This window comes from Oryzias latipes, chromosome 17 (assembly GCF_002234675.1).
Source record: "Oryzias latipes chromosome 17, ASM223467v1".
NCBI classification, from domain to species: Eukaryota; Metazoa; Chordata; class Actinopteri; order Beloniformes; family Adrianichthyidae; genus Oryzias; species Oryzias latipes.
In genome coordinates this window covers 183,961-211,585 of record NC_019875.2, presented here as the reverse complement: position 1 = coordinate 211,585, position 27,625 = coordinate 183,961, and the positions used below count along the sequence as shown (strand labels likewise).

Genomic DNA, 27,625 nt, shown 5'->3' with positions numbered 1-27,625 from the left:
AGTTTTTCTCAGTCGCTTTGGTACAATTCTCAGATCAGAATGAAATTCCCAAAACTATTTCTTCAATCTTCACATCATGATGTCACTTGTGCACATCATATAAGCAGTTTCTCACTTCTTTGAACAAGTTGCAATTGCTTTTGTACATCCATACAAATGATTATGTACAATTCTCTGCTCTTTGCTACATTATCAATTGTTTATGTCATGTTGATCAAAATGTATTATACAGTTCACTGTGCAATAGTCTTGCTCCTCAAAACACCTAATCATTAGTTCATCGTATAAGTCATTAACTGCAAAACGGTTGACCAAGTTGTCATAATCTGACAAACATATTTCGCTGCATTGCAAGAGAGGATATTCGCTGTGATGTGGATGAGAATTTGTGTCCTAACATACAGGAACGACAAGAGGTGTAGGAAGACCACATCAATTCCTACTGCACTGCCTGTACTGTTGGACAGAATATTGTCCTATCTTTTTTTCCCTTTGTGTTACTGTTTGCAGTGGGTTTTTTCTATGTTGGTATGACATGGTCTGTCAACAAATTACAATAGGAACAATAAAAGTCTAAATGTGAATCTTGTCCAGTCTCTTGGAATCAAACAAAAAAGGTGTAACTTCCATTTTACAATAATTGTCATCCAAACTTTAGCCATAGTTTCCATCAGAACCTCCCTCTAAAGTACACAGTTATATTGACAACATGACTAAGTCATTGGACTGTCTTGTTCGTAGACAATGACACAAGGACTTGACATTCTGATGGCACTGACATGTTCAATTACATAAAGACTTAGATTTGAGAGATGAACTAAAGATTTTGAGCAAGTTACAGGCTTTTGCACGAAATCCATAGTGTTTTGCTGTTTGTACAAATTGTTTTGAGAAATGCACACACGTATTTGCAAACTTCAATTCTGATCTAAGAATTGTACTAAAGCGACTGAGAAAAACTGTAACATAAAAAAATGGCCCTTGTTACCAAACTACGGAGGCTCATTTTTGCAGGCAAGTCTAAAAGAAAACCATTAAAACTGATCAAATAGATGCAAAAAAATCATCTTTTAAGAAGGGAAATGAAATGCAGCATCTATCATAGGAAAATGACATAGAAAAAATGGAAGACAAAAGACCATTACACCTGGTATGTATGTTTTTTGTTGTTTTTTTTAGTACATGATGGCTGCAGTTATTAAATGTAAATGTGTTTGGAATTTAGGTGAAACAGATAAGGTTTATATAGTTTTTCTTTGCAGGAAATGTCAGCGTGCTATGCATAGAGGATAAAAAAGGGTGAAATCGATTCGACAAGGCTCTATTCCAGCGTTCAAAAATATCCCTTTTTGACTGGAAGCAGTTTATATACAGGTATGTGACGGCCTCAAATTTGATATATTGATACCATTGCTTTTTAAGTTGGTCGTCATGGTGCCTCTGTCAGACTCCTCCCCCTCCACCTGCTACTCCTTGCCTGACGCAACCAGCTGAGCCACTCTCCTCATCAGCCTGCAGCCTCTTAAGGAGATCCAGGACCAGTATCCTACGCCAGTTCGTTGTACTCCTATGGTGCTTAGTCTGGCCGTCTCATGTTTTTGTTCATGCCTGTTTTCACCCACGCTAACTCCTTGTCTGTCTGCCGCCTTCAGGAACATTCACCACGAGTGCTCACCTGGTTGCTGTCATTCTTCCATGCTCCTCGCCTCGCATCCTGCTCAGTTCCCGTCATCCGGTTGCTGCCGTCAAGACCCTCCAGCCACACAACCTCTCTGCCTTTTGAACTCTGGACTTCCATCTTGCTCACAATCCCACCATTGGCAGTGAATTAAATCCGTTAAACTTACCTACGGTTTCCCTGAGTCTCCATTCGGGTTTTAGCATTTGGGTCTGTCTAGTCTCGCGTGATCATGACAGAACGAACTGGCCATACTCCTGACCCAGCTGACCCGGAAGAGCTCCCTCACTCCATCGCTCAGCAAGGGCTCTTCCTCGAACAACAAGCGGATACCATAACTCAGATGTTTTCTGCGCAATATGACCTTTACCGCTGTAACAATATTACTCAGCCCCTAAATATTTTATCTGATCATGTTTCCAAATCCACAGCTACTACGGATCATCTTCCTCCCGGAAACACTTCGGCAACTCCTTATCGACCCGAAAATGCTCCAGCCCTTCTCACAGTTCTGTCACCAGAAAACTTCCGTCTCCAACCGGAACCATTCTATGGAGACGTCAAAGCCTGCAGTGGATTTTTACTTCAGTGCCAACTCCTATTCCAATTAGCACCTAGGTATTATCACACCGATCACAGCAAAATCCCACTTATTGTCAACGCTCTTCGCAATAAGGCGCTCGAGTGGGCCCAAGCATTTTTAGCCGCTCATCCCATCACTCATCTCCCGTTTGACTGCTTCATCGGGGAGTTTCGTCTAGTATTTGACCAGCCACGTAAGCAGGAAGAAGCAATCCGACGGTTGCTTAGCCTCAAGCAATGCAACCGTTTGGTAAGTGACCACGTCATAGACTTCCGCATCCTGGCGGTAGAGGCTGGCTGGCCCGACACCGCTCTCAAGGGGATATTCTATCAGTCATTGAATGAAAAACTCAAAGATCATTTATGTACTCACCCCGAAGCTAACAATTTTGAGGAGCTTGTTTCTGCAGCTCTCCGGTCAGACATCAGACTCAGAGTACGTCAGACTGAACTAAGCCTAGTAACTCGCAAATCTCCATCAGACACTCCACTCCTTCATCCCATAATGCACAATCCGGCTCCGCCCGGTCCTGACACATCGGATTCACCCCAAGATGAACCCATGCAAGTAGGTCACTCCAAGCTAACCGCAGAAGAAAGACAAAAACGCAGAGTCGAAGGTCTTTGTTTTTATTGTGGAAACGCCGGTCATGTTGTGTCACACTGTTCGCTGCGTTTGAATTTTGAAACCCCCCACTAAACGACAGGCAGCGGGGGGACAATTCTGAAAAAGCTAAACCCATTAAAACCTTTCTCTACGTTCCTGTCAAGATTTCCCATCTCAGTCTAGTCCACGAATCTAGTGCGCTCATAGACTCTGGTGCTGAACACAGCTTCATCGACCTAAACCTTGTTAAGCAGCTCCAGCTACCGGTTGAACCCCTAGACTCCCCCAACAATGCTGCTGGGTTAGGGGGACAACAACTCTCTAGAATTATACATCGCACCAAACCCATTCTCATCCTTACTTCCGGCAACCATTGCGAATATCATAGGTTCTTCATCACACAATCACCCCAGACCTGGTTATATTGGGGTTTTCCTGGCTGCAACTCCATAACCCCCAAATTGACTGGTCGTCACTACGCATTGCTAATTGGAGTACGTTTTGCATGGCTAACTGTTTACATTCCGCTATTCTTCCCATTGCCGTTTCTGCCGATCCCGCTAGTAAAGACATCGACCTGTCTGAAGTTCCCCCTTGCTACCATGACCTTAAGGCAGTATTCAGTAAATCTAAAGCCACTGCCTTGCCGCCCCATAGGCCTTACGATTGCTCGATCGAACTCCTTATCATGGGGAATGTAAACTCTCTACAGAACAAGTGTGAGGAGCTGGTCACCTTGATAAGAACTGACGAGGCATACCGTGTGAGTTTATATCTGCTCACGGAGAGCTGGCTGCCTGACGTGATCCCCGACTCAGCTGTTAGCATCCCCGGCTACGCACTCGTCAGAGCGGACAGAGAGGTGGAACTATGCAGAAAAACGAAGGGCGGTGGACTTTCTGTGCTGGTCAGCAAAAAGTGGTGCCATCCCGGTAACATCACGGTCAAAAGCAAGATCTGCACTCGTGATGTGGACCTCTTGGTGGTCGGTATAAGACCATACTATCTTCCACTAGAGTTTTCCAACGTAGTCGCTATTGTTGTTTACATTCGTCCGCGGGCGTACCCATCGTCAGCGTGTGACGATGGGTGACGATAGGAAGTGGCGGCGAGGGCTCAGTCTGCACACCCAGAGGCGCTCATCATAATATCGGGGGACTTCAATCATGTTGATGTGAGCTCTCACTTAGGGGTTTTCACATCAATATGTGAACTGTCCAACTAGACACAAAAACACTCTGGACCTGTGTTATGTGAATTTAAGATCTGCCTACACTGCAGTGGCTCTACCCCCCCTTGGTAGGTCTGATCATAACCTCATTCAGCTCAGACCATCATATAAGCCATGTGTGATGAGGCTGCTTAAAGCTATCAGATCCTTTAGGCAGTGGACTCCGGAGACAGCAGCCATGCTAAGGGACTGTTTTGAATCCACTGACTGGGACTTACTGGTGGGAGACAGTGACAGTGACATCGATCAGGCTGTGGTGTGTGTCACTGATTACATCCACTTCTGTACAGATGTGGCAGTGCCTCTGAAAAAAGTATGCTGCTTTCCCAATAATAAGCCTTGGATTAAAAGCAGTATGAAGCACCTGTTAAATCTGAAGAAGCAGGCCTTTAAGACTGATAGACTGGTAGAAGAAAGGCTAAATATTTAAGAAGGGCTTTGGATGAAAAATTTTGTGGTAGAGTATTTTTAAACCATAGGTTTTTGTCTGTTCTTGATCCATCACATCTTCACAGCAAATTCTACCAGGCTGATTCAACTCCTCAGGAGTCAATTTCGACACTTATAAAGTGACTATATGGGTCCACACCACAAAGTGTCAAAATAACTCCTTTGAAAGCGTTGAGTCTTTTACACTTAGATTGAGTTGTTTTTTTACTCTGTCAGTGTAAAAAATCTAACACTTTCCAACTCTGGTCAGTGTTCGATTTTTTCAATACTTGTACATAGAGGTACAAATTAGCACTGTCAAGAGTTTTTTTATTAAACACCAAATATAGTTGGTTGAATGCTGTAAAGCATTCAACCCTTTGTTTTCCTCTTATGCTATCTTCCGCCGTTTTTCGGCACTTAACTCCTTCTACAATTTTTAACCTATTTTAACCATTCAACTTTTAAAATGTTCAGCTCCTTCATCTTATTGATGCTATGACTTTTGGTTTTTCAAATCCTTGTACTTTTTAAGATTTTCCAGGTTTTCCTGGAATTTTTGCCCTATTAAAATACATAGGGAAGTTATGGTACATGAGGTCGCCGGTTCAAGACCACGTTCGGACATTTCAAATTTTTCCACCATTCAACTATTAAAATGTTCAACTGTTTCAACTTATTTCAGCTATGACTTTTGGAAATTCAAATCCTTCAACTTTTCAAGATATTCCAGGATTTTCCAGAATTTTCCAATATTTTTCTCCATTAAAATACATGGAGACTCCTTGAAACCTTTGTTTCTTTCAACCATTATAACTTTAATATGCCCTTAGCTAGAAACACCGCTCAAACATTAAACTGCTCACAAGACTTTGGACTTTAAAATACATTTTGAAATGATTATGGGATGGCAACACCAACTAAGCTTTGGCAGCCATTTTGTGCCTAAAATTGAGGCTATTTTAAACTTTAGTTTTTACCTATTTTAACCATTCAACTATTAACATGTTCAACTCTTAAGCTTAATTCTTTGAGCTATAACTTTTGGTCCTTCAAATCCTTGAACCTTTCAAGATATTCCAGGATATTCCAGGATTTTCCAGGATTTATGCTCCATTTAAATACAAGGATAATCCTTGAAAACCTTTGTTTCTTTTAACCATTGTAACTTCAACATGCTTTCAGCTACAGACACCATTCAAACATTTAAATGTTCACAAGGCTTTGGATTTCAACATAGGTTTTGCAATTATTATGGGATGGCAACACTACCTACAGTTTGAAAGCCATTTTATGACAAAATGTGAAGCAAATATTGCAATAAACATCATTCATGGCTGGAACTGAACATATTGAAATTCACTGGATCTGGACATATAAGGAATGTGGGCGTGGTTAGATAAAAAACTTCATTGGTAAGGACGTCCAAAGGTTTACTTTTCCGATTTGTCTGAAACTGACGTTGATTTGTTCGTCATCCCCAGGCGACCCAAACATAAAATGGTTGCTATGGAGATAAAATTAATAACAAAGCCGCCATTTTGAAAAAAGTGGATTTTCTGTCAACTTAGAACATGTAGCTTGATACTCTCAAACAATGTGTTTTTTGGAGTCAGTTGATGATGCTGATTCCAATGCTAACACTTTTAGCCATTTTAGCAACATCTTCAAATTTTCAACAGTTCAGCCATTTTTTCATCAACTTAAGCTTTCAGTCTTAACTCCTTCTACAATTTTTGACTTATTTTAGCCATTCTACTATTACAATGTTCAACTTTTTCAGCTTATTCCTGCTATGACTTTTTTTCAAATCTTTAAACTTTTAAAGATATTCCAGGATTTTTGCTTCATTAAAATACATAGGAAATCTTATCGCTTGACTTCTTTTACAGTTTTCTACCCACTTTAACCATTCTACTTTTAAAATGTTGAGCTCTTTCAGCTATGTTCCACCATTTCTTTAGCAAATTCAACTTTCATTCACCAATACAGCATTCAACCCTGCATTTTCTTCTGGAAATGCAGCTCCTTCTAGTTACCAATTTGAATCAGTCAGTTTATTTCAACACTTTTAAAGTGTTTATATGAGTCCAAACCAGATATTGTCAATTAAACTGTTTTGGGGGTGTTGGTAAATAAACACCTACAAATAAAAATTGTCACAGTCACTGATCTACTGATCTTCCTACATGCGTAGGAACTGGAGAGGGCTTCATCATGGGAGATGCTGAAGACAAAATGTGCTTTGAACAGCACATCAAATGGAGCTACTGATGTCAAAGCACTGCATGGGATTGGTTTCTGGTCAACCATGATGAAGAACCTCTGGATTTCTGGACAAAGATGTATTGCTTGAATATTTGCATTTACTTTGAAAACAAAGAAAAAGTAGCATACGACACAAACACACAGACATTGTTAATTGTAATATCTAGAATGGTAATGGAACATACTTTTACAAATCTTACGTGCTTAAGTGTTGATCCAAGATGGCGCCAGTGTTCACGGCCTGCCGTCTGTCAGCGGTGTTTTTGTTTGTGCTACTTCTGACAACTGTCATTAAAAACATCAACTCTTTACTGGTGTTTGATCGCCAAACGCTCCTGGATCTGAGCTTTTTTCCACCAAAGCTGGTGCAGTTTAGTCACGATGGTCAGGAGACGCCGCACCCGTTACTCAACTCAACTCAACTCAACTTTATTTATAAAGCACTTTAAACAGAACAAGGTTCACCAAAGTGCTGAACAACACAAAAATTAATAAAAGCACATGAAAATATAAAGCATAAAACACATAAAATAGGTCCGGATTCCAACTCAGTTAAAAGCCAAAGTGAAAAAATATGTTTTAAGAGCAGATTTAAAAATACTAAGTGAGTCTATCTGTCTGAAGTACAGGGGCAATTCGTTCCAGATTTTTGGTACGAAGACCGAGAAGGCTCGGTCACCTCTCAGTTTTCTCCTGGTCTTCGAGACGACCAGCTGTGTCTAAGGGAGCGGGGGGCAGTGTACACTTGAATCAGGTCAGACAGATATTTTGGGGCGAGTCCATGGAGACTTTTAAAAACGAATAGGAGAATTTTAAAATCAATGCGTAAGCGAACTGGGAGCCAATGAAGAGATGCTAAAATGGGAGTGATATGTTCTTGTTTCCGTGTACCAGTTAGAAGACGGGCAGCAGCATTTTGGACTAACTGCAAACAAGCAAGTAATTTCTGGGAAAGCCCAACATAGAGAGCATTACAGTAGTCCAAACGTGTTGAAATAAAAGCATGGATTAAAATCTCAAAGTCATGGCGAGAGAGGAGAGGTTTAACCTTGGCCAGTTGTCTCAGGTGAAAAAAACTGGATTTCACCACTGAGTTGATATGTATGGAGTCCTATACTGTTCATAATTAAATAAATAAATATTTAATTAAATAAATAAATAAATATGACCTTATGCAAATACACAATCAACCAATAAATATCTCATAAATATATAAAAAGATCATGAAATTGTGAAAAACCTGCACACTGATTTTAAATTGGCCATCAAATTATTCAAGATATTTCATTTTGCTTTAAAAACCTGTTCATTATTTTAAAACAGCATTTTAAAATATTCATTTTTAATCATGTGGAATATTATTATAATTCTGTCTTTTTTCAGAAGCTCGTATTTCAAAATCAATATTTTCCAAAGTAGCTTTGTTTTTATTAACATGTTTGTTTTTCACAATGGCGTATTTATTTCATGAAGAGCTTTTTCAGGAGAATGAGTCTGTCAATCAGTGAAAGTGGGCGGGATCTAAACGCTCATTGGCTCATCCATGGAAATCGACTCATATTCCTCGATACCCGCTCAGCAGTGTACCAGTCAGAGAGATTACATGTTTCAGCGATGTCTGCACGGCTTTGCTTACATTAGAGATCAAATAGAGACAATCTGTCTGCTGCAGAAGATGCAAACATCTACGACTCTGTTTTTGTAGTTTGAGGGTTTGTGTGGACCAAACCACAGAGGAGCTCCGGTCGTCCACGTCGATAAGTCCCCCGTTGAAACACTCCTCATTCTTACACCATTCACTCAGAGCTCACATCGTGCCTTATGTTGGCTCGCGGGAGGCAAGCTGCGCAAAGCGGAACAAGCCTGCTCAGGCCTCCTGAACCTTATATTTTTTCTATTTTCATTGAGACAATGATTATAATCAGGTCCTCTGATTTTATTTTTCGCTCCCGGGAATATGTTGAACCTTTCCTGCGATGACGTTTCTGACCGTGGTCGGAAAACGCAGCGGAGATCCGGGATTGATTGAGCAATTCTCCAGCCAGGGCTTACTCCAAGAATCAGGCTCTGTACTTTGGAGGAAACCTTTTTTTACTATTACTTTTCCGGGGGACAGGGCAACAGACCCTTAACTTGCGCTCACACACTCACTCTCGCGCTGCCTGGGCGCTCTGATTTACACGTAATTTAAGAGGTAGTTTGACTGCAGGAGCTGAAGCAGAGGTTCTCTGGGATGATCTCATGAACTCAAACATGGAAACATTGTTATCATGTGAAACTATTCAAAATAAATAAACATGATCTTTTAACACTCCATGCACATTGTGCATCCATGCATTTTTACTGATATAAGCGCAGGCAACCGCTCCATGTGGCTATCAGGCTAAAAACATTAGGTGGCAGCCCCTCCCATACGCGGCATGGTGCGTTCATGGAACTCCAGTTCAAAGAAGATTTGTGGAACTCCAACAGCCACCCAGCCTAACTTAGGCCACTACTAGATATTCATGAGAAGATGAAAATTTCCGAACCGACCACAAAATCACCCGAATTATGCTGTCGTGGGTCCCACCAGGGAATAATTGGGCAGAGGCGCCAAGGTGAAAGTATTCTTGATTTTAATGCAAGAACAGAGCACACCAATTGCTCCACAAAGGTTAACCAACATCTGTTTCTCTCCTCTCAGACTCTCCAACTTCTCCACTCAGACTCCCACACTGATAGCTGTATCTGGTTCTCTTTTAAGTGGTAAGCCCCTCCTCCTGGGCGTTGCTCTCCATCAGTCCAAAGAGAAAACAGGGAGAAGTGTTTGCATTGTTCAACAACATAAATAAACATACAGAAATAAACAGTTTCATTCAACTAAACATTCTGTGTCGTGTACAGAAAAATAACAATAATCATCAATAAAAATAAATACAAAGAGTGACCGATGCGTCACATGACCCAGGGTGTCCATGACCACTTCCGGGTTACCGGGTTACTTCCGGGTAAACAAACAAACAGACAGACGCTAATGTTAGCGTCGTGTGTGCTTCGTGTGAATGTATGCGCGAGGATTATAATTCGGCAACCTAGTGTGCACCCAGGGCTACCTGCAGAGGGATAGGGACGGAATGAAAAGGGTAAGCTGATGTAAATGACGTGTTACCGGGTCCGAGCGTGCGCGTCTATGCGCACGTGTGTGTGTGTGCGAGCGTGTGTGCATGCGTGTGCGCCTGCAGCGGCAGCTGACGGTTCTACACCGTCACATCATCCCCCTCCTCTGGGAGATTGGCGATGTGCGGCAATCTGGACAGGAAATCTGCCACTATGTTCTCTGTTTTCCGGGTCGGTGACATACGTTGAATTTGTACGGCTGAAGCGCCAGATACCAGCGCGTAAGCCGGTTGTGGTGGTCCTTCATGGTATTTATCCATGTCAGGGCCCTGTGGTCTGTCTCAAGGTCGAATTCTCTGCCAAGTAAGTAGTACCTTAAGCTATCCAGCGCCCACTTAATGGCAAGTCCTTCCTTCTCCACAGTGGAGTACCTTGTCTCTCTCGGCTGCAGTTTCCGACTGAGGTACAGGACTGGTTGCTCTTCTCCTGGGTCTCCCTGAGCCAGGACAGCACCAAGTCCGACTGCTGAGGCATCCACTTGGACGAGGAACCTTTGATCAAAGTTAGGACTCTTGAGAACAGGACAGGAACACAATTTATTTTTCTATGCTTGGAAAGCCTGTTCACACTCATCTGTCCAGGTCACAGAGTTTTTCTGCCTCTTCTCCGTAAGGGCAGTGAGAGGAGCTGCAACGGTGGCGAACTGATGGACAAACCGCCGGTACCATCCAGCTAACCCCAGGAAGGAGCGTACCTCTTTCTTGGTGCGTGGTCGAGGGCAATTGCGGATAGCTTCAACTTTATCCACCTGCGGACGCACCTCATCACCTCCCAGCAGGTACCCCAGGTAACGAGTTTCCTTCCGGGCCCACTCACACTTGCTCCCGTTTAAGGTCAGGCCTGCATTTTGTAGTTTCCTCAGGACCAGACGCAGGCGATCCAGGTGTTGCTCCCAGGTGTGACTGTAGATCACCACGTCATCCAAATAGGCTGCACTACAGTGGTTACATCCCTGCAGCACCCTGTCCATCAGCCGTTGGAACGTGGCTGGTGCTCCATGCAGACCAAAAGGCATAACTGTAAACTGAAACAGTCCAGCAGGTGTTTTGAATGCCGTGTATGGTCGACAGGTGTTGCTGAGAGGTACTTGCCAGTAACCCTTGCATAGGTCAAGAGTGGTGATGAAATTAGCAGCCCCGATCTTCTCCAGCAGGTCGTCAATCCTCGGCATTGGATATGCGTCGAACTCCGAAACTGCGTTCAGTTTCCTGAAGTCGATGCATATCCGCAGTGAGTCGTCTTTTTTGGGAACGATCACCACCGGACTGCTCCACTCTGAGTTGGACGGCTCGATGACACCTAGTTCCAGCATCTTCCTCACCTCATCGTTCAGCCTTCCCACCAACTTCTGTGGTACCCGATAAGGCCGTTGCCGGATTGGTTGTCCATCTTTGAGCCGTATGGTATGGCTAATGAGTGTCGTTCTTCCTGGCTGTGCAGAAAAAAGAGATGGCGTTTCACGAAATAAGTCCATTATCTGTGTAGTCTGTTCCGGAGGTAAATGTGACAGAGGGGTTGAGTGAGTCAGTGCTCCCAGATCAGAGTCCAAGTCTTACTCAGCCTTCGCAGCTCTGACTAGCAAAGACTTCTCTGTTGGATGGTTAGCACCTTCCTTCCACTCTTTAAGTAGATTCACATGGTATGTCTGCTTTTCTTTCTTTTTGTCAGGATGGTGCACCTCATAGGTGACAGGTCCCATCCTGCGGAGAATGGTGTATGGCCCTTGCCACTTTGCCAGTAGTTTGCTGGTAGAAGAGGGAAGAAGTAGCAGAACCTTCTGACCTGGTTGGAGTTCACGGTGTCGGGCCTGCTGGTCGTACCATGTCTTCCAAAAGGATTTGGTGGTCAGCATTGTCGAATACAGCTGCCAGATCTAGCAGGACCAAAACAACATGGTGACCGGCATCCGATGCTAGAAAAATGTCATTTGAAACCCTCAATAGCGCAGACTCGGTACTGTGACCGGGTTTAAATCCTGACTGAAACACCTCAAGAATGCTGTTCTCCTCTAAAAACATTGTTAACTGGCAGTACACAATTTTCTCCAAAACCTTTGAAAGGAAGGGGAGCTTAGAAATTGGTCTAAAGTTTGACAAAATGAAGGAGTCCAGGCCAGGCTTTTTAATAAGTGGTGTTACTACTGCATGTTTGAAGCACGAGGGCACACTCCCGTGAATTAAACTGCCGTTAATTAAACTGAGAACATAAGGAGTCATAGTGGGAAACACTTCTTTAAAAAGACGAGGTGGAACTGGATCATTGGGAGATCCTGATGGCTTCATCTGACTAATTAATTTTTCCAAGTAAGACAGACTGACAGGCTCAAACCGGTGGAGAACAATAGAACATGAGGTGGAGATGGAGTGACTGAAAGAGGGGGGGCTAATGAGGGTCCTAATGTTCTTGATTTTATCAATAAAAAAGGTCACAAACATCTCACAAACCTTAGTTGAGTTCTCAAGAGAGACCGGTTGTGGAACATTTAAAACAGAGTTAATGGTTTTAAATAAAACCCGAGGATTGTGCTGGTTACTTGCAATAATGTCTGAAAAATGTTTAGTTTTAGCAGCCTTCATGGTCTTTTGATAAGGTCGCCAGCTGCCTCTCAACAACTGGAAGGAAACTTGCAGCCGGTCTTTCTTCCATTTCCGCTCGGCTCTCCTGCACTCTCGCCTGACGGCACGAGTGGTCTCATCTAACCAGGGCTCAGACCTCAACCTGGAGAACCTTGTTTTTAGCGGAGCTACATTGTCTAAAACAGTTTGACAGGTTGAATATAAGCAGGATGACATGTTCTTAACATCTGAAATGCAGCTCTGATATTCTGGTAAAATGATGGTAGAGTTAAAAGCTGCAGAGAATTGAGCGGCCGTATGGGAGTTAATAGTGCGACTGCATAAAACAGGGGCTGGAGGTTTAACTGTGTGACATGGCAGCTGCACATTAAACAAAACAGGCATGTGGTCAGAAAACACAGCATCACAGATTTCAAGGTCAAAAGTTGTTAAGCCATGGGTTAAAATTAAGTCAAGTGTGTGACCATGTTCTTGCGTAGGGGCAGACACAAGTTGAACAAGATTAAAAGAGTTGATAAGATTCAAAAAGTCTCTGGCCAGTGATTTATCAGGACAGCAGACATGAATATTAAAATCCCCAACTATCAAAATTCTGTCATATTTTGGCATTATTCCAGCCAAGAACACAGCGAAATCATCAATGAAGTCCTTGTTGTATTTTGGCGGCCTGTATATAAAAGCACAAAACATTGAGAGAGCAGGGTCTAGTTTAAAGACGCTTGCCTCAAAACTAGAGTGGGTCTTTGTTAAAATCACCTGTTACAGTTGTAGCTGGTCCTGTAGACGGTGGCCACACCCCCTCCTCGACCAGAAGATCTAGGAGCGCTAAAATATGAGCAATCCGGTGGCAAAAGTTCAGTGAAAGCGCTACTATCGTCTCCAGAGATCCAAGTTTCAGTTACATAAAGGAAATCCAGTCGATGGGTGACGAAAAAATCCTTTAGGATGAAGGTTTTATTGGCTAGCGATCTGGCGTTCACGAGCGCCATCCTAGCCGGGATTGGAGTGCCCTTCATTGGCAGAGCGCGAGGAAGCTGCCGCAGGTTGTGGAGGCCTCTCCCCCGCTTGCGGAGGTACGGCAAGGTGGGTTGACGGCCCCGCAGCTCCACGTCCACGCCGACCAGAGAAACCAAACAGGGAGCGACCGGGTCCGTACAACGTACAGCTTTCAGTTTCACCAGTAAACCGCTACGTTTCCCTCGCCGCCTGCGCCGCCATCGCGTTAGCGGAGCACGATACAGGTGAGCTGGTATGCTTGAGAAAAGCGGGGGACAGCGCGATTCTTGCCCGGGGAGTTTAAGTTGAAGCGGATTTTGAAACGGGTTTCGGAAGGGGGGACGTAGATTCAGAAGAGTTTGGCGATCGTAGATCAGCAACATCCGTCACTAAAGTCAGTAAACAAAGCGCAAATACAAACAACACTCGTAGAGACAGAAGGCTAGCCAAGCACACCGGCGCCATCTTGCCATAATCATCGCAAGATGGCGTTACTGTCCGAGGTACCTGTTTACCTGTTTACCTCAGTGACGTTTCAGTGGAGGAAACGCCGTCGTCGTTATCGGGGAAAACGCGGGGGTAAGCTGCCGAACCTGAAGTGGATGCTGACGACCTGTCTGAGGCGCTCTGCGGTGGCCTCGCTGGATGAGTTTGGACCGGTTCATCGACTCTTTCCTTCCCGGCGCTCATTGGAGCCTGTCAGCACCTGGCTGTTACCAGTCGCCGGCTCAGAGCAGCTTTTCCAGCCTCGCGGTCCCTGTTTTCCTCGCCCCAGGCAGTGCGGGGTGAACCTGGAGAGCTTGCGGCCGCTCCCCCGGGCCAGCCGGACCATCAACACCCCGCCACCCCCCGCCAGATTTGGCCTGGTGAACACTAGGTCCCTGGCGAACAAAACTTTCATCCTCAAGGATTTTTTCACCTCTCAGGGCTTGGATTTTCTTTGCCTGACGGAGACGTGGCAAAGACGCCGGACTGTGATTATTTCAACTCCCCGCGCACATCAGGCCGAGGAGGAGGAATCGCCACCGTTTATAAATCTGCATATAAATGTCTCCCTCCGTCTCTGCTGGTCTCCTTGTCCAGCTTTGAACTTGAACTTTTTACAACTGGGCTGCTCTCCACCGGTGCTGTGTGCTGTGGTTTATCGTAAATCAAAATACAGCAAGGACTTTTTAAATGAATTCTCTGGGCTGCTGGCTGAAGTCCTGCTTAAATATGATCAAGTTCTTATAGTTGGAGATTTTAATATACACGTGTGCTGTTCAGCATGTGTCTGAACCCACGCAGGAACGTGGACACACACTTGATCTGGTGCTAACATATTGTAGCAACGCTACGAAGAACGAGGTAGAGATAGGAACTTTGCAGAACTGGCTTTTTTATTATCCCAGAACAGTGTAACATGCAGTGGGGTCATTCTCCTCGCCCCCCTCCTCACTTACGGTGCAGGACAAAATAAACCACCAGGGTAAAATAACTAACAATCAGACAATAAAACACAGATTAAACCCACACACCCACTCAGATCAGGCCAAAACCAGCAGAAGAAATTGCATCCCACAATCCTTTGCGCTACCAGATCTGACAGCAGACCAATGGGTGTGTGACCGTCACTACAATATGGACTCTCTGTTTCTAACCTGGTGGTATGTGATGCAGTGTTTTCAGATCATATGCCTGTTTTATTTGACATCTCTCTGCCCTGTAGCCTCTGTAGGCCTCGAGCTCCGGCTCGGTGGGTCCGTATCATCAATCCTTCCACTGCAGCTCTTTTTCTCTGCTTCTTTTAATCAAACCAGTGTCATCCCACAGTCCACATGTTATAGTACGGATGAGCTCAGCTCCTGGTTACACTCCACCTGCCTGACAGTACTGGATGCAGTGGCTCCACTTAAATCCAGGCAGCCTAAAGTTAAAACTGAGCCGTGGTTAAACAACGTAACTCGTGCTGCTAGACGTGAGTCCAGAAAAGCTGAACGGAAGTTTGAAAAGGACAAGCTACAGGTGTCACTACAGATGTTGAAGGACAGCTGGCATCATTATCAGGCTACTGTAAAAGAGGCAAAAAGGGAACATCTGTCAAATGTTATCCTGTTAAACCGACACAACCCCTGTGTCCTGTTTAGCACCATAGATGCAGCTCTTAATGCCCCCAAGTCAGTCTGTGTCCAACCTACGCTGGAGACATGTGAAACCTTCCTTAAGTTTTTTGTGGACAAGTTGAATAATGTCAGGGCCCTCATATCACCACCTGCATTTGACCCCTCTGTTGTTGTGTCTTGCCCTGTAACCTTTGACCAGTTTGAACCAGTGACTGTCCGTTTTATATGAGACTGTGAAACACCTGAAGCCCTCAGGTTCCCCCTCTGATGCGATTCCACCCCGATTATTTAAAGAGGTTATCACTACTCTGGGACCGGTAGTTCTTGCTGTTGTAAATGGCAGCCTTTCCTCTGGTGTGTTTCCTAGAAACTGTAAACATGCTACATTACAGCCATTGATCAAGAAGCCTAACCTGGATCCCTCTGTGCTGTCCAATTTTAGGCCCATTTGAAAACTTCCTTTCCTCTCAAAGATTCTGGAAAAAAATGTGTATGTCCAATTGAAGAATTTTTTAGATGAAAATGGCAACCTGTATTTACTGTATGGGGTCCCGCAGGGTTCAGTCCTTGGGTCTATGCTTTTCTCCCTTTACTTACTCCCCCTGGGTTCCATTCTTAGAAAGCATAACTGTGCTTCTCATTGCTATGCGGATGATACCCAGATATACGTGCCAATAACAAAGAAGGATGCCCACTTCATCAGCCCTTTAATTAAGTGCTTGGAGGAATTAAAAATCTGGATGGCTCTTAATTTTCTCCATCTCAATGAGGAAAAGACAGAGGTGATTGTCTTTGGTCCCAGTGGCAACAGTGAGTCACACCCCATAGCTCTGGGCTCTCTCACTCCATCTGTTAAATCTATTGTCACAAATTTAGGAGTGAAGATGGACAATGGTTTTAATTTGGACAAGCAGATCAGTTCAGTGGTGAGATCCAGCTTCTTTCAGTTGAGGCAGCTTGCCAAAGTCAAATCGTTTTTATCAAGAAAGCACTTTGAGACAGTAATCCACGCCTTTGTTACAACTCGGCTGGATTACTGTAATTCTCTTTACTTTGGTGCCCCTCACTCATCCTTGTCCCGTCTCCAGCTAGTGCAGAACGCTGCTGCACGCTTGTTAACTGGAACGCGGAAGAGAGAGCATATCACACCAGTTCTGGCTTCTCTCCACTGGCTGCCTGTCCATTTTAGAGTTTGTTTTAAAATTATTTTATTTGTTTTTAAGTCTTTAAATGGTCTGGCTCTGCCCACCTCTCTGAGCGGCTACACCTGCATTCCCCTTCCCGCTCACTTAGATCAGCTGACCAGCTGCTCCTGGATGTGCCAAGGACACGGCGGAAACTCAGAGGGGATAGAGCATTTGCCGTTGCTGGCCCCAGCTTGTGGAATGCAGGATAGGCAGGCCCGTTCAGTGAATGATTTTAAATCCAAGTTAAAAACTCACCTTTTTCTCCCTGGCTTTTAACTCAGTGTGAGTTGATGTTTTTATTGTTTTTATTTATTTTTATGTAATTTATCGATTTTATTCTGTTTTAGTTTGTTGTTTTGTTTTTATGCTAGATTGTCAAGCAGGTCAGCTTCTGCTGTTTTAAAAGCGCTTTATAAATAAAGTTGACTTGACTTGACTTACAAGACGGTGGGCTGCCTGTGCTGCTGTGCCGTCTTCAGTTTCCAGACAAGATTGCCAGAATTGGCGTCCGGATCATAATAATGTTCATGCATATAGATAAATAAACACACATGGAGAGAGACACACAAACGTTACAACACAGCAAAATCTACAGTGTTGATTTGTGTTGAATTTTCCAGTGTTAAATATTTTGAGTTGATAAGTGTTGATCTTAGTGTTGTTTTGAGCACATCGAGTGTTAAAACAGAATTGGGGGCGGAGCTTTGTGCTGCAACGGCTGACGGAGTTATTTCAAACTCTGTTGGCGTTTTTTTCTTGGAGAGCGGAGGAGGAAAGTCGTCTGCGACATTCATTTCAAAAGGGTAAGAACAAAAATATAAATCTCTTCACTTTTATAAACATAAAGCATGCTTGTAATGCGATAGATATTAGTTAGTTTCGATGTATATATTGCTCTTAATATTAAGTAACGCGCTATTTTTCTTTAGCTAGTTTTTCAGTGTTACATGGCGACCCACTCCAATGAAAATCGCCTTTTCTTGAGTATTTTTAACATAGTTTTGTAGCATTTTTCTGATGATATTGGAAATTAAATAATGTAATATGTAAAACTGTGTTTTTTAGTATTTCTTTTTGTAATTGTAGCAGACAAAAATGCGCCGTTCGGAAAAAAAAAACCCCTCATATATGTGACGCAGTTACTAACTAAAATGGGCGACCCGGTCTCTCCACTCTGCCCCCCTCATGCGTCTACCGTCAGACAAATAGATCCATGAACGCTTTGTCTCGTCTGCGCTGGAATCTGGATCTAAACTGTACGCACAACGCAGTGTTGGTTGGTAGTGTTACCGGTTTCCAGCCCAAAGTAATCTGAAAACCGCCAATCTCTTCTATGTCCCCGGGGTGGGGGCGCTGCATACGCTGACACAAGCACACACACGCCCACCCCACAAACAGTTCTGCTCCCGAACTTTCATTCATTTTCTTAACCCAATTTTGGACAGGCGGGGCGGGGCGGCAAACCCCCAACAAAAGGTTGTATGACAGAGCCCGGGTCCGTTAAGCGCCGTCTCTGCCTGTTGCGTCTCCAGTTTAAAGAAGATAGCGGCACTCCGGCGGCCACACAGCCTAACTTAGTCCGGTACGGTCTCTTCATGAGAAAAAAGAAAACGCTGAACCGACCCTAAAAAAATGCCAAAAATGCCCCCAACATAGTTAAAAGACAACTGAGCGCTGTCACAACAAGGATCCGAAATATAGTTGTAGTAGTGGGACTTTAAAAATCTAATGTTATAACTATGGTACAAGGTTGGACTTTTTCTCAGTTACAGGTGTGAATAAATCAAAAGCACATTTTTAAATTGAAAGTGATTTGAGCATTTATAAGAAAAGTAACTTCTGCTGCGCGCCATTATTATCTAAAGATGGGGGAGGAGAACGAGAATGGACATTGGAGGCTTGACAGGGGCGCGAGACAAAAAAATACACAGTAATTTTATGACCTTTTTGCTACTTATTTATTATAAAATACTTAAATGTCACAGGATGGGTGAGATTCTGTGTGCATGTGCGTCAATTAAATAGAAAATCACTCCAGACACGTTTTTGATCAAGTAATAGTTGTTTTATGAAAGAAAGCTAGAAAAAGTTGATTTTGCATATTACACATTTTTAAAAGTATTACTGATATGAATTCTGTTCATTAGAACAAAAATGTTTATCTATGCTTCAACTTGTCTGAGAGCAAATTAATTCTGTGAAACTAAAGTACTGTTTTTCCTTAACAGTTTCTGTTAACTGCCACTATGCTGCTAAAGGTCAAATATGAAAGTACCAAAAAATGCATCCGATTACAGTCAGGATTTACCTAGCAGATCTCATCAGTGAAGGTGAGCGGGCATTCTGTATAATTAAATATTTCCATCATTTGGTCTTTGCAAAAATGCAAGGAAGCTGGGAATATTTGATCAAATGTAATGACATTTTTTTATTACTGCAGATGTTATTACTTTTTTTCTTTCTTTCGCTCATGCCAATTTTTTCTTCCAGTAAAAAACAAGTTTGGACTTCCGGGTGGAACTGAGCTTCACATTTTTGACGACTCTGACACAGCAGTGGAGGAAGATGTTCTTCTTGAACTTATAGAAAGCAAACCTGACCTGTGTCTGACTGTTTGTGACAGCATATCAGATAGTAAGTTTCAGTAACTTTTTGAAAGATTTCACATAACTTATCATTAACTCTTGTCCAAATTTCACATTTTTTTCCCTTTCTCTCCCTTAGAACATTCATGTCCATCCACCCTCACTGAAGAACAGTCAGTCACTTTAAGTGTGACTGACTTCTTTAGAGAGCTAGGAATTCCCACTGTCAGAGATGGAACAAGCTGTGAGGTCTTAAGTAAATCAACCACTGAGATTTCTGAGTCAGATGCTGCAAAAGAAGTATACAATTTGAAGTTAAAAAATATATTTTTAAAAATATTTGGATCTCTAATTACAAAAAGAAACATGACAATGTTAAATGTAAGGCCATTTGTGCTATGTAGCCTTTGGTTATAGTGTATAGAGCCAAGTCTTATAAATGTTCAGAATAGTCTCAATTAGGCCTGCACAATATACCGCAAATTTATCGTTATCGCAACATCAAGCTGTGCAATATGCATACCGCAAAAGATGTCAAAAATCGCAATAAATGGTTACCTTAAATGTGCTAAAAAAAACTCGTGGAAGCTTGAAATATTGAACAAATGAAATAAGCATTTAACCAATAAGAAGGACCCGTTTACGTTGTTGATCAATCAGATGAGCCCTTTTATGTTTGATGTTTGCCTCCTACGTCGACAAGGGTCATTTGGAGTATAATTTTTAAACTGTTGCAGTGAAATGGAAATTACGTTTTTGGTTGTTTTGCTATTTGTTTATATACCGCAAATTATATCGTTATCGCAATATTAATCACCAATATCGCATATCGCGAGTTTTCCTCATATCGTGCAGCCCTAGTCTCAATGTAAGCTTAACATTGTTATTTCATTTTTAATCAATTTTTATGTGTATGTGGGTAGATGGTTGAAAATGCCTTACATGCGAAGCCAGGAGGTGAGGATGTTCTAGATGAGTACAAGTCAGAAAATTCACTAAAGCATGGGACCCGAAGGAAGCTTGTCAACATATTGGTTAGCCATATGGCTGAGTTACATGGGTTAGTGTTTTTTTCTGTTATTTACACTGTTGTCACACAGTTTCTTCTGGTAGTTTTACAGAAAAATGCCCTTTTTTGTTGCTCTATTTTATTTTTTTAAATTCACAAGACAAAAGTGATGTTTGGTAGAACTGGTTGTAGTTTAAGTAACTTGATTTCTTCATTTTATGTTGTTTTATTTTTCTTTTGAATTTTGAAGGAGGATTCCATCTCACAAACAGAAAGAGAAGTATGCCCTTGGAATCATAACACTTTTTCCTTCACTGCGGGACCCCTTTTCTCCAAAGGGCTATGTAAGTTTATTTAAAATTAGACAAACAAGAAGACAGCATTTGTCTGCAGCTGTGTTTTGAAATGTTTGTTATTCTTAAATTATTTAATAGGAACACTTTTATGATGCACAAAAGGGCACTGGATATTTAGCATGGCGCCTCAAGACCATATCCAGAAAGAAGTATCAGAGGCCGGTCAAAGTAGCTGAAGATCTTGAAGCCCATGGACCAAACCGCAAAAGATCAGCAGATGGAGTGCCTCAGCAACTTACTGGAGATGCCTGCAAAGAGGCAATATCATTTCTTCTCCATTATAATGACGACACAAGTGTTATGGAAAAGATGAAGAAGACCTTTAAACACCGCCAGGAACTGATCCATGACCCACAAAGAACAGAAGAAGTCTTCAAAGTCTTTCCACGTTTTTTAGATGTCAAAGGACTTGTAAGCGTTTGTAATGATCTTGACCTTTTTCAAATATTGGTAGATTTTGACAGCTCACTGTAAAGTATTCATTCATATAATACATTTTCCCTTTTATGTAATTAACAGCTTAACCAAGACTTTGTGCTGGTGTTTGGAGCAGAAACTGCCTCAAGGATGCTTGAAAAGTGGGACACGACATTTAAGCAAAAGATCATTGAGGAGGCCAAACACCTGACACAGACAAATGAATTGTTTCATCTTTTGAAAGCTGCTGAAAAATTAGCAGAGAATGATGAGACCAGTAAGCATTACATTGTCTATAAATATGATAGTTTACACTGTATTATCTCTGTGTTCAGAGTGGATAATAATAATTTCTTCCCAAATTCTCTGTTATTTTTTTATATTTTGATAGACTGGGACAGTGATATGGCTTCACTGCTCCTTCTTCATCTGTTGCCACCCACAGCAGGACGAAAGAGGATTAAAATAAGCCCCAATGATGCTGTGCCTAAAATGGTGCACTTTCATAAGGTATGTGTTTTACAATATTTACAAATTTTTTCAAGATGTCTGAGCTATCTCAGTCTGGCCTGAATTCTCTAAATTGGAGATAATGTTTGCACCCAAGAAGTAACACTCATATCCTAAAATATCTATTTATTTTGAAATCTTTGTCAATGTTTTCTTTTTCAGTCATGTTGCAGTACTGGTGAACACCTGCAAAAACGTGAAGGCAAGCAACCCTACATCCTTGCCATTGGCCGAACGCAGAACAAAATTGAGACCTTCTACATAGTTGTGGACAAACAGCTCATTCCCTGCCAAGCCACTAGTTCACTGGGCGCGTTTGATGAACTCTTTAAATCCCACTATGTTTTCAACTTGTCCTATGAGGAATCCCTGGTCCAGCTCTACACTTTTGTTCAAACAACAATCTTTAACATTGATGTCACAACAACAGATGAGTCTCCGAGAGTTCGTGAGTTGCGTGCTAAACTGCTCAACTAGCTTAAAATATGTTTAAGTGTTTAATTTGTCAGGCTGTTCATGTGACCTGTAAGTCTTTGACAATCCATTTAAGGCTACGTTCACACTGCAGGCGAAAACGACCCAATTCCGAATTTTTTGCCCCTAAGCGGCCCAATTCCGATCTTTTCATGACAGTCTGAATGACACAGATCCGATCTTTTCAATTGCGACCCAGGCCCCGTGGGTTTGCCGTCCTGATTACGAATTGTAGCCGTTCTTTTCAATTGCGACCGCCGTCTGTCCGGCCAGGCGACTTGATTCCGAACTGTACGTCATCGACACGCAACAAACGTCATCATTTTGCGTTGAAGTAGGCGGGAACGAGAACGTAAACATCATCCATGGTGGACGATGCTGCTGAGATCAGTCAGTGGAAGGGAAGCGAGATCCCCGATTGGATTAATATTTGGGGTAATCGCTCTATTCAGGCCAAACTCCAGGGCTCTTATCGCAACTGGGCGGTTTTTGAAAAATTTCCAGATAAATGGCAGAGCGTGGTGTTGAACCTTTCCCGCGATAACTTTTTTTTCTTTCTCCCCTTTCCGACCGTGCTCAGAAGCGCGGGGGACTCGATGCGATCTTCCTCCTCCTCCCTGTTCTGATCCTTAAATTCTCCGGAATGGGTTACTAAAGAGTCCATAGCATTTAATCTGGGGGAAACCTGCTTTTATTACCGTCCTCCGTAACACACAACATGAATGCGCGCACACACTGCCCCCCCCCCCCCCCCCCCCCTATTTTCTATCGCGGCACGCGCTTGCGCACACACACACGCGGGGGCGCGGCCCCAACACATACACATTCCTATTCCACAACAGTGGGTACAGACGATCCCGACTCCATTGCCTTCTTAAAATGAGTAGATTGTAATTGTGCTGGCTCCTTCGTGAAAATAAATTTAATATTACAAAAAGAGCTCCGCTTTTGACAACACTATTGTTGACATCCATTGTTAACGTTTGCTCCGCAAACAACAAGTGACGTCGTTCACCGTTGAGTATTCTTCTGGCTTCTGCGCATGCGGGTCTCGTTTGGGTCGTGTCACGGTCACAGTGGAGATCACAAAAGTTCGGATTTACTTGGAAATGTGAACGGTCTAGCAAACAAATCAGATTTTTTCAAAAAATCCGAATTGAGCATTAAGCCCTGCAGTGTGAACGTAGCCTAAGACTTGACCATAGTTTTTATCCAAGCACCAGGTTTAAGTTGCTTTGTGCACAAGGTTGTTTTAGGCGTCAGTTTTCAACTTATTCTGGTTTCAAAAAGCATTTGGAAACTGTTCACAGGGACAAGTTACAGAGTGGTAATTCAGCAAACTTAGAACCATTTGAGGCCACTTCTTTCAATGACACAACAGAAGTAAATTCGGCAGATGAAACTCTGAGGTCAGAGGCTGGATGTTCTGAGAATAGTGGATCAAGTCCTCAAAAGGAGAATGTTAAAATTATCTGCACTTCAATTATAGCTAAACTCCAAGGAAGTGGAATGGCAAACAGTGCTGTTTCAACTATAATTAGTGATATGCAAGAACTTACAACTGAAATGCAGTCTCAAATCAAAGTTGAAGTTTTGTCTGCTTTGCCTCCAGACAACCCTATAAGACCTTCACTAGAAAAAACTTTTGACAAATTTGAAAATCCCTTTTTGAGCTTTAACACAGAAACAAAAAGAGTAAAATACTTCAAGAACAAATGGGGGATAGTTGAGCCTGTAGACATAATGTTAGGTGTTCGATTTGACAATCGTAAAAATAAACAAACAGGCACTTATGATCAAGTTCCAGTTAAAGATACATTTGTTTACATTCCGATTTTAGAAACAATTAAATTTATATGGCGAAATTCTGAAATATGTAAACTTCTCAAACATCATCACTTCTCAAAAACTAATGTACTTGAAGACTTTTGCGATGGAAGTTATTTTAAAGCACACCCACTTTTCTCAGAAAAGCCAAATTCTCTACAAATTCTGTTGTATTATGATGATTTCGAAACGGCTAACCCACTTGGTTCAAAACGCACTGTTCATAAAGTTGGTGCCCTCTATTTTGTCCTTAGAAATTTGCCAGCCAAGTTTAATTCTGCTCTCATGAACATTCATTTGGTTGCACTGTTTCACACAGATGATGTTAAGAAATATGGCTTTGATCCTATTCTGCAGCCTCTGATTAATGATATCAAAATATTGGAACACGAAGGCCTTTACCTTCCATTCTCCACAGAAAAAGTCCATGGAACCATCTGTCAGATAACTTGGGACAACCAAGGAATGCACACAATTCTGGGTTTTACAGAGTCTTTTAATGGGCATTATTTTTGTCGTTTGTGCTTGATTGAAAAAGATGATGCCCAGAGAATTTACAATGAGGACGATTTCCAGGTAACTCTTCGTGAAAGAAATGTTTTTGAAATTCATTGCAAACAATTACAGTCGGAGCCACAAAAGTCATCTCTGCCTTCCTCCTGTGTTGGTCCATTACCCCTGTTATGGTGTTCATGCCTTGTTCCTTGTCCCTCGCCATGCCACAGTAAGTTTTAGCTTTGTTTTGTCATCCTGCTCTGCAGCGCTTTTTGTTTCTATTAAACCCCTTGCCCTTGAACCGTGTGCCTCTGCATTTGGGTCCAACCGGCTCTCGAGCCACCCCACCACCGTGACATTCATAAGCCTATAACTTTGTACATCCTCATTTTGTGTTAATCCTTTTCTTTCCTTTTTTGTAAAAAGTATGGGAAAGTAAGAATGGCGGGGCATAGAAGAGGAAGATGTGGGTTTTTGGAATGCTAGTAGTCCAGGGACAGAGGAGTGGAAAGCCAGTTTTACCACTTGTGAAGGAACGTACTTCGAAGGGAACTTTTACCACTGATTGGCCGCCACGTGAAACCCGGGTCCACTGTTATCAGTGACGAGTGGCGAGCATTTCGTATCTTTCCTGCACTTGTATACAAACACCTAATCACAGTCAGTTCTACGTAAATCCACAGAACAGTGCTCACACACAACAGATAGAAAGGGCATGGCGGACCTATAAAGAGCAAGTATGGAGGCTTAGGGGGAATCAAACTGAAGACATGCTATGTGAGCACCTCTGTTTGTCTGATTGAATGGAATGAACGGCTTGGTAAGAAACATCACAGTGGTCCGCTGGGAAGGTTACTACATGACATAAAGAAAAAGTACAATTGATGCACTTAATGTTTTTCTTTGGAAAGGGCAGATTCTGAGTTCAAACATTTTAAAGAGTATTGTAAGTTGTTTAGTTCTAAATGTTATATAAGGCAGTGTTTTTCAACCTTTTTTGAGCCACGGCACACTTTAACCTTGACAAAAATCCCGCGGCACACCAGCACCCCCCCCCCCCCCCCCCAAAAAAAAAGCAGAAACTCATAGTCTGTTTTGATTTTCACCAGCTAAAGACGAGCTTTAGCTGGTGTTTTTGTTGGAAATGAGTGAGTTATGAGCTAAATTGGAACAAGGAAGTTTAGACTTTAAACACTTCTGATTGGTCAGACTGATGACATGTGATTAAGCCTTCAAGAATGATTGGTGGAGTCGTGGAGACAATAAAAGCTGCGGGACTTTTCAGAAAACAGTTATAGCTGCAGGTAAATCGCGGTGCCGTCATTCTTATCAAAATGTCTTTCATAGAATCAGTTAAACACAAAGAAATAAGTATTTTATGATCTTTCATATTCCTAACTACTCAGTGTTTTATCAGGACCTGTTTGGATGAACAAAGAGCTGATTTCCTGGAGATGGTTAATGTTTTTAGATCAGTTAATGAGGGCAATTTTCCACGGCACACCTGACCATCTCCCACGGCACACTAGTGTGCCGCGGCACACTGGTTGAAAAACACTGATATAAGGCACAATCTGTAATGTTGTTGTGATGTGTTGAAGAGTTGTTATATGTTTGATGGCTATGTTTTGCCACAAAGAACCATAAAGTACAGAATAAGAAAAATGACATTTATAACATTAACCACAGCAACAGTTTAGGAGGCTGCAAAACACTCAAACTGTCAATGAAGGTTCTCGTTATTCCAGGTGGTGTAGTCTGGAGGTTGAGTCACATCAGCTGGACTTAAAAAAATGTAAATCCATCTTGACATGGGAACTGTTAATATATTTATTAATCCCATACAAGCAATTTATGAATAGCTTGTGAATAGGTTTAGCAAATGCTAATAAATGTCTTTATAAGCAGCTTAATACCACATTACTCGTGCTTGTTAATGTCTTATAAGTAGTTTATTAAGGAATATGTTTATTAAACAGCTTTTTTAAATGTGTAAGTCAGTTGTAAGGCATTTACAAATAATAATTAATGTACTTACAAGCAGCTTACTAAGACATTTCTAGTGCTAGTTAATGTTTTGTAAATAGTTTATTAAGGACTGATTTATGCTAATTAATGTGCTGATAAGAAGCTTACTAAGACATTTCTAGGGCTTGTTCATGTTTTGTAAATAGTTTACTAAGGACTTGTTAATGTCTTATAAATAGTCTATTAAGGACTCCTAATATAAAGCGTTACCGACAGAACATGCCATTTAACTCCTTACTTAGGCAGTTTTATTTTGCCTAAATCACGAGTCAATGTGATTCAGGCAATTTTATAAGCATTTCATAATGGCTGCTGATTCAAGAAATAGAATTGTTATTTTCTGATTTTAAGATTATTTTCATAATTCATGGCTCCTTCCATATTGGTAGGTAAAAATGTTTACTTTGCTATACACTAGGCTAAAAGTATGCCATAAGATTTTATCTTTTGATCAGTTTTTTTAATTTAAAATTTCAGTTTAGGACATCAGCTAAAAAAGGAAAAAAGGAAAATTGCTTTTAATGGCTTTTAGAAGTGATACTATGTCTTATTTAACAATCTTTGAATGAACAGTAGGATTTTGATTTCTCATTTTCTCAACAGTCCATAAGCCAGTTAACATTTTTATACTGTATTGCAATCTACAATCTAAAAAGAATCCCAAAGGACCCTCTTCAATTTTGTGCTTTTTTAGTCAGACTGGTGTAATTGTATGCTGTTCTGGTATATCTAAAGGCAACTTACAAACCATTATCGGAGTCCTAAATGTGGCTTAATAAAATAGCCCGACAGATAATGTTTTTTCAGAGTAATCATACATCTTTGAAGAGTCATACGGCCAGTTGCCAGTACTTTGGTCACAAAAATTAACTTAAAACAAAAAAAGTTGCTGAAAGATCTTGGCACAATTTAGCATTTTCTTTACCAACTGAAGCTTAAAGATGGGAAAAAAAAGTGTTAAAGCGTGAAAGGCAATATTTTCTTTTCTTTTTCTCATGGTCTTCCTGAAAAAAAACATAAAAAATTGGTTGAACAATCCCATTGACTGTAAAAACATGCACCAGCCCCATCTAAGTCTGGACCTAAGAGACACTAGCAGATAGAGGTTT

The 27,625-nt window shown here is 41.9% G+C and overlaps 1 protein-coding gene across 2 annotated transcripts; it reads left to right on the top strand.

The window, feature by feature from the left end:
* Positions 1-20,282: 20,282 nt before the first annotated feature.
* On the top strand, positions 20,283-24,753 carry LOC101158135. 2 transcript variants are annotated; one of them, XM_023965731.1, is made up of 7 exons: positions 20,283-20,460; positions 20,660-20,753; positions 20,844-21,176; positions 21,285-21,459; positions 21,574-21,692; positions 21,855-22,242; positions 23,360-24,753. In XM_023965731.1, exons 6-7 carry the CDS (start codon positions 22,178-22,180, stop codon positions 24,726-24,728), a joined length of 1,434 nt encoding a protein of 477 aa, XP_023821499.1. In that variant the 5' UTR covers positions 20,283-20,460; positions 20,660-20,753; positions 20,844-21,176; positions 21,285-21,459; positions 21,574-21,692; positions 21,855-22,177; the 3' UTR covers positions 24,729-24,753. The 2 variants fall into 2 exon arrangements, with proteins under 2 accessions (XP_023821499.1, XP_023821500.1); XM_023965732.1 differs by lacking the exon at positions 23,360-24,753 and having other exon boundaries at positions 21,855-22,236.
* The last annotated feature ends 2,872 nt before the right edge of the window (positions 24,754-27,625 follow it).

Bases quoted from the DNA above. Each gene is read 5' to 3' on its own strand.
- LOC101158135 (XM_023965731.1), top strand. From the start codon at position 22,178: ATGTTTAAGTGTTTAATTTGTCAGGCTGTTCATGTGACCTGTAAGTCT. The intron at 22,243-23,359 runs GCTACGTTCACA...ACGTAGCCTAAG, and splicing joins TCTTTGACAATCCATTTAAG to ACTTGACCATAGTTTTTATC.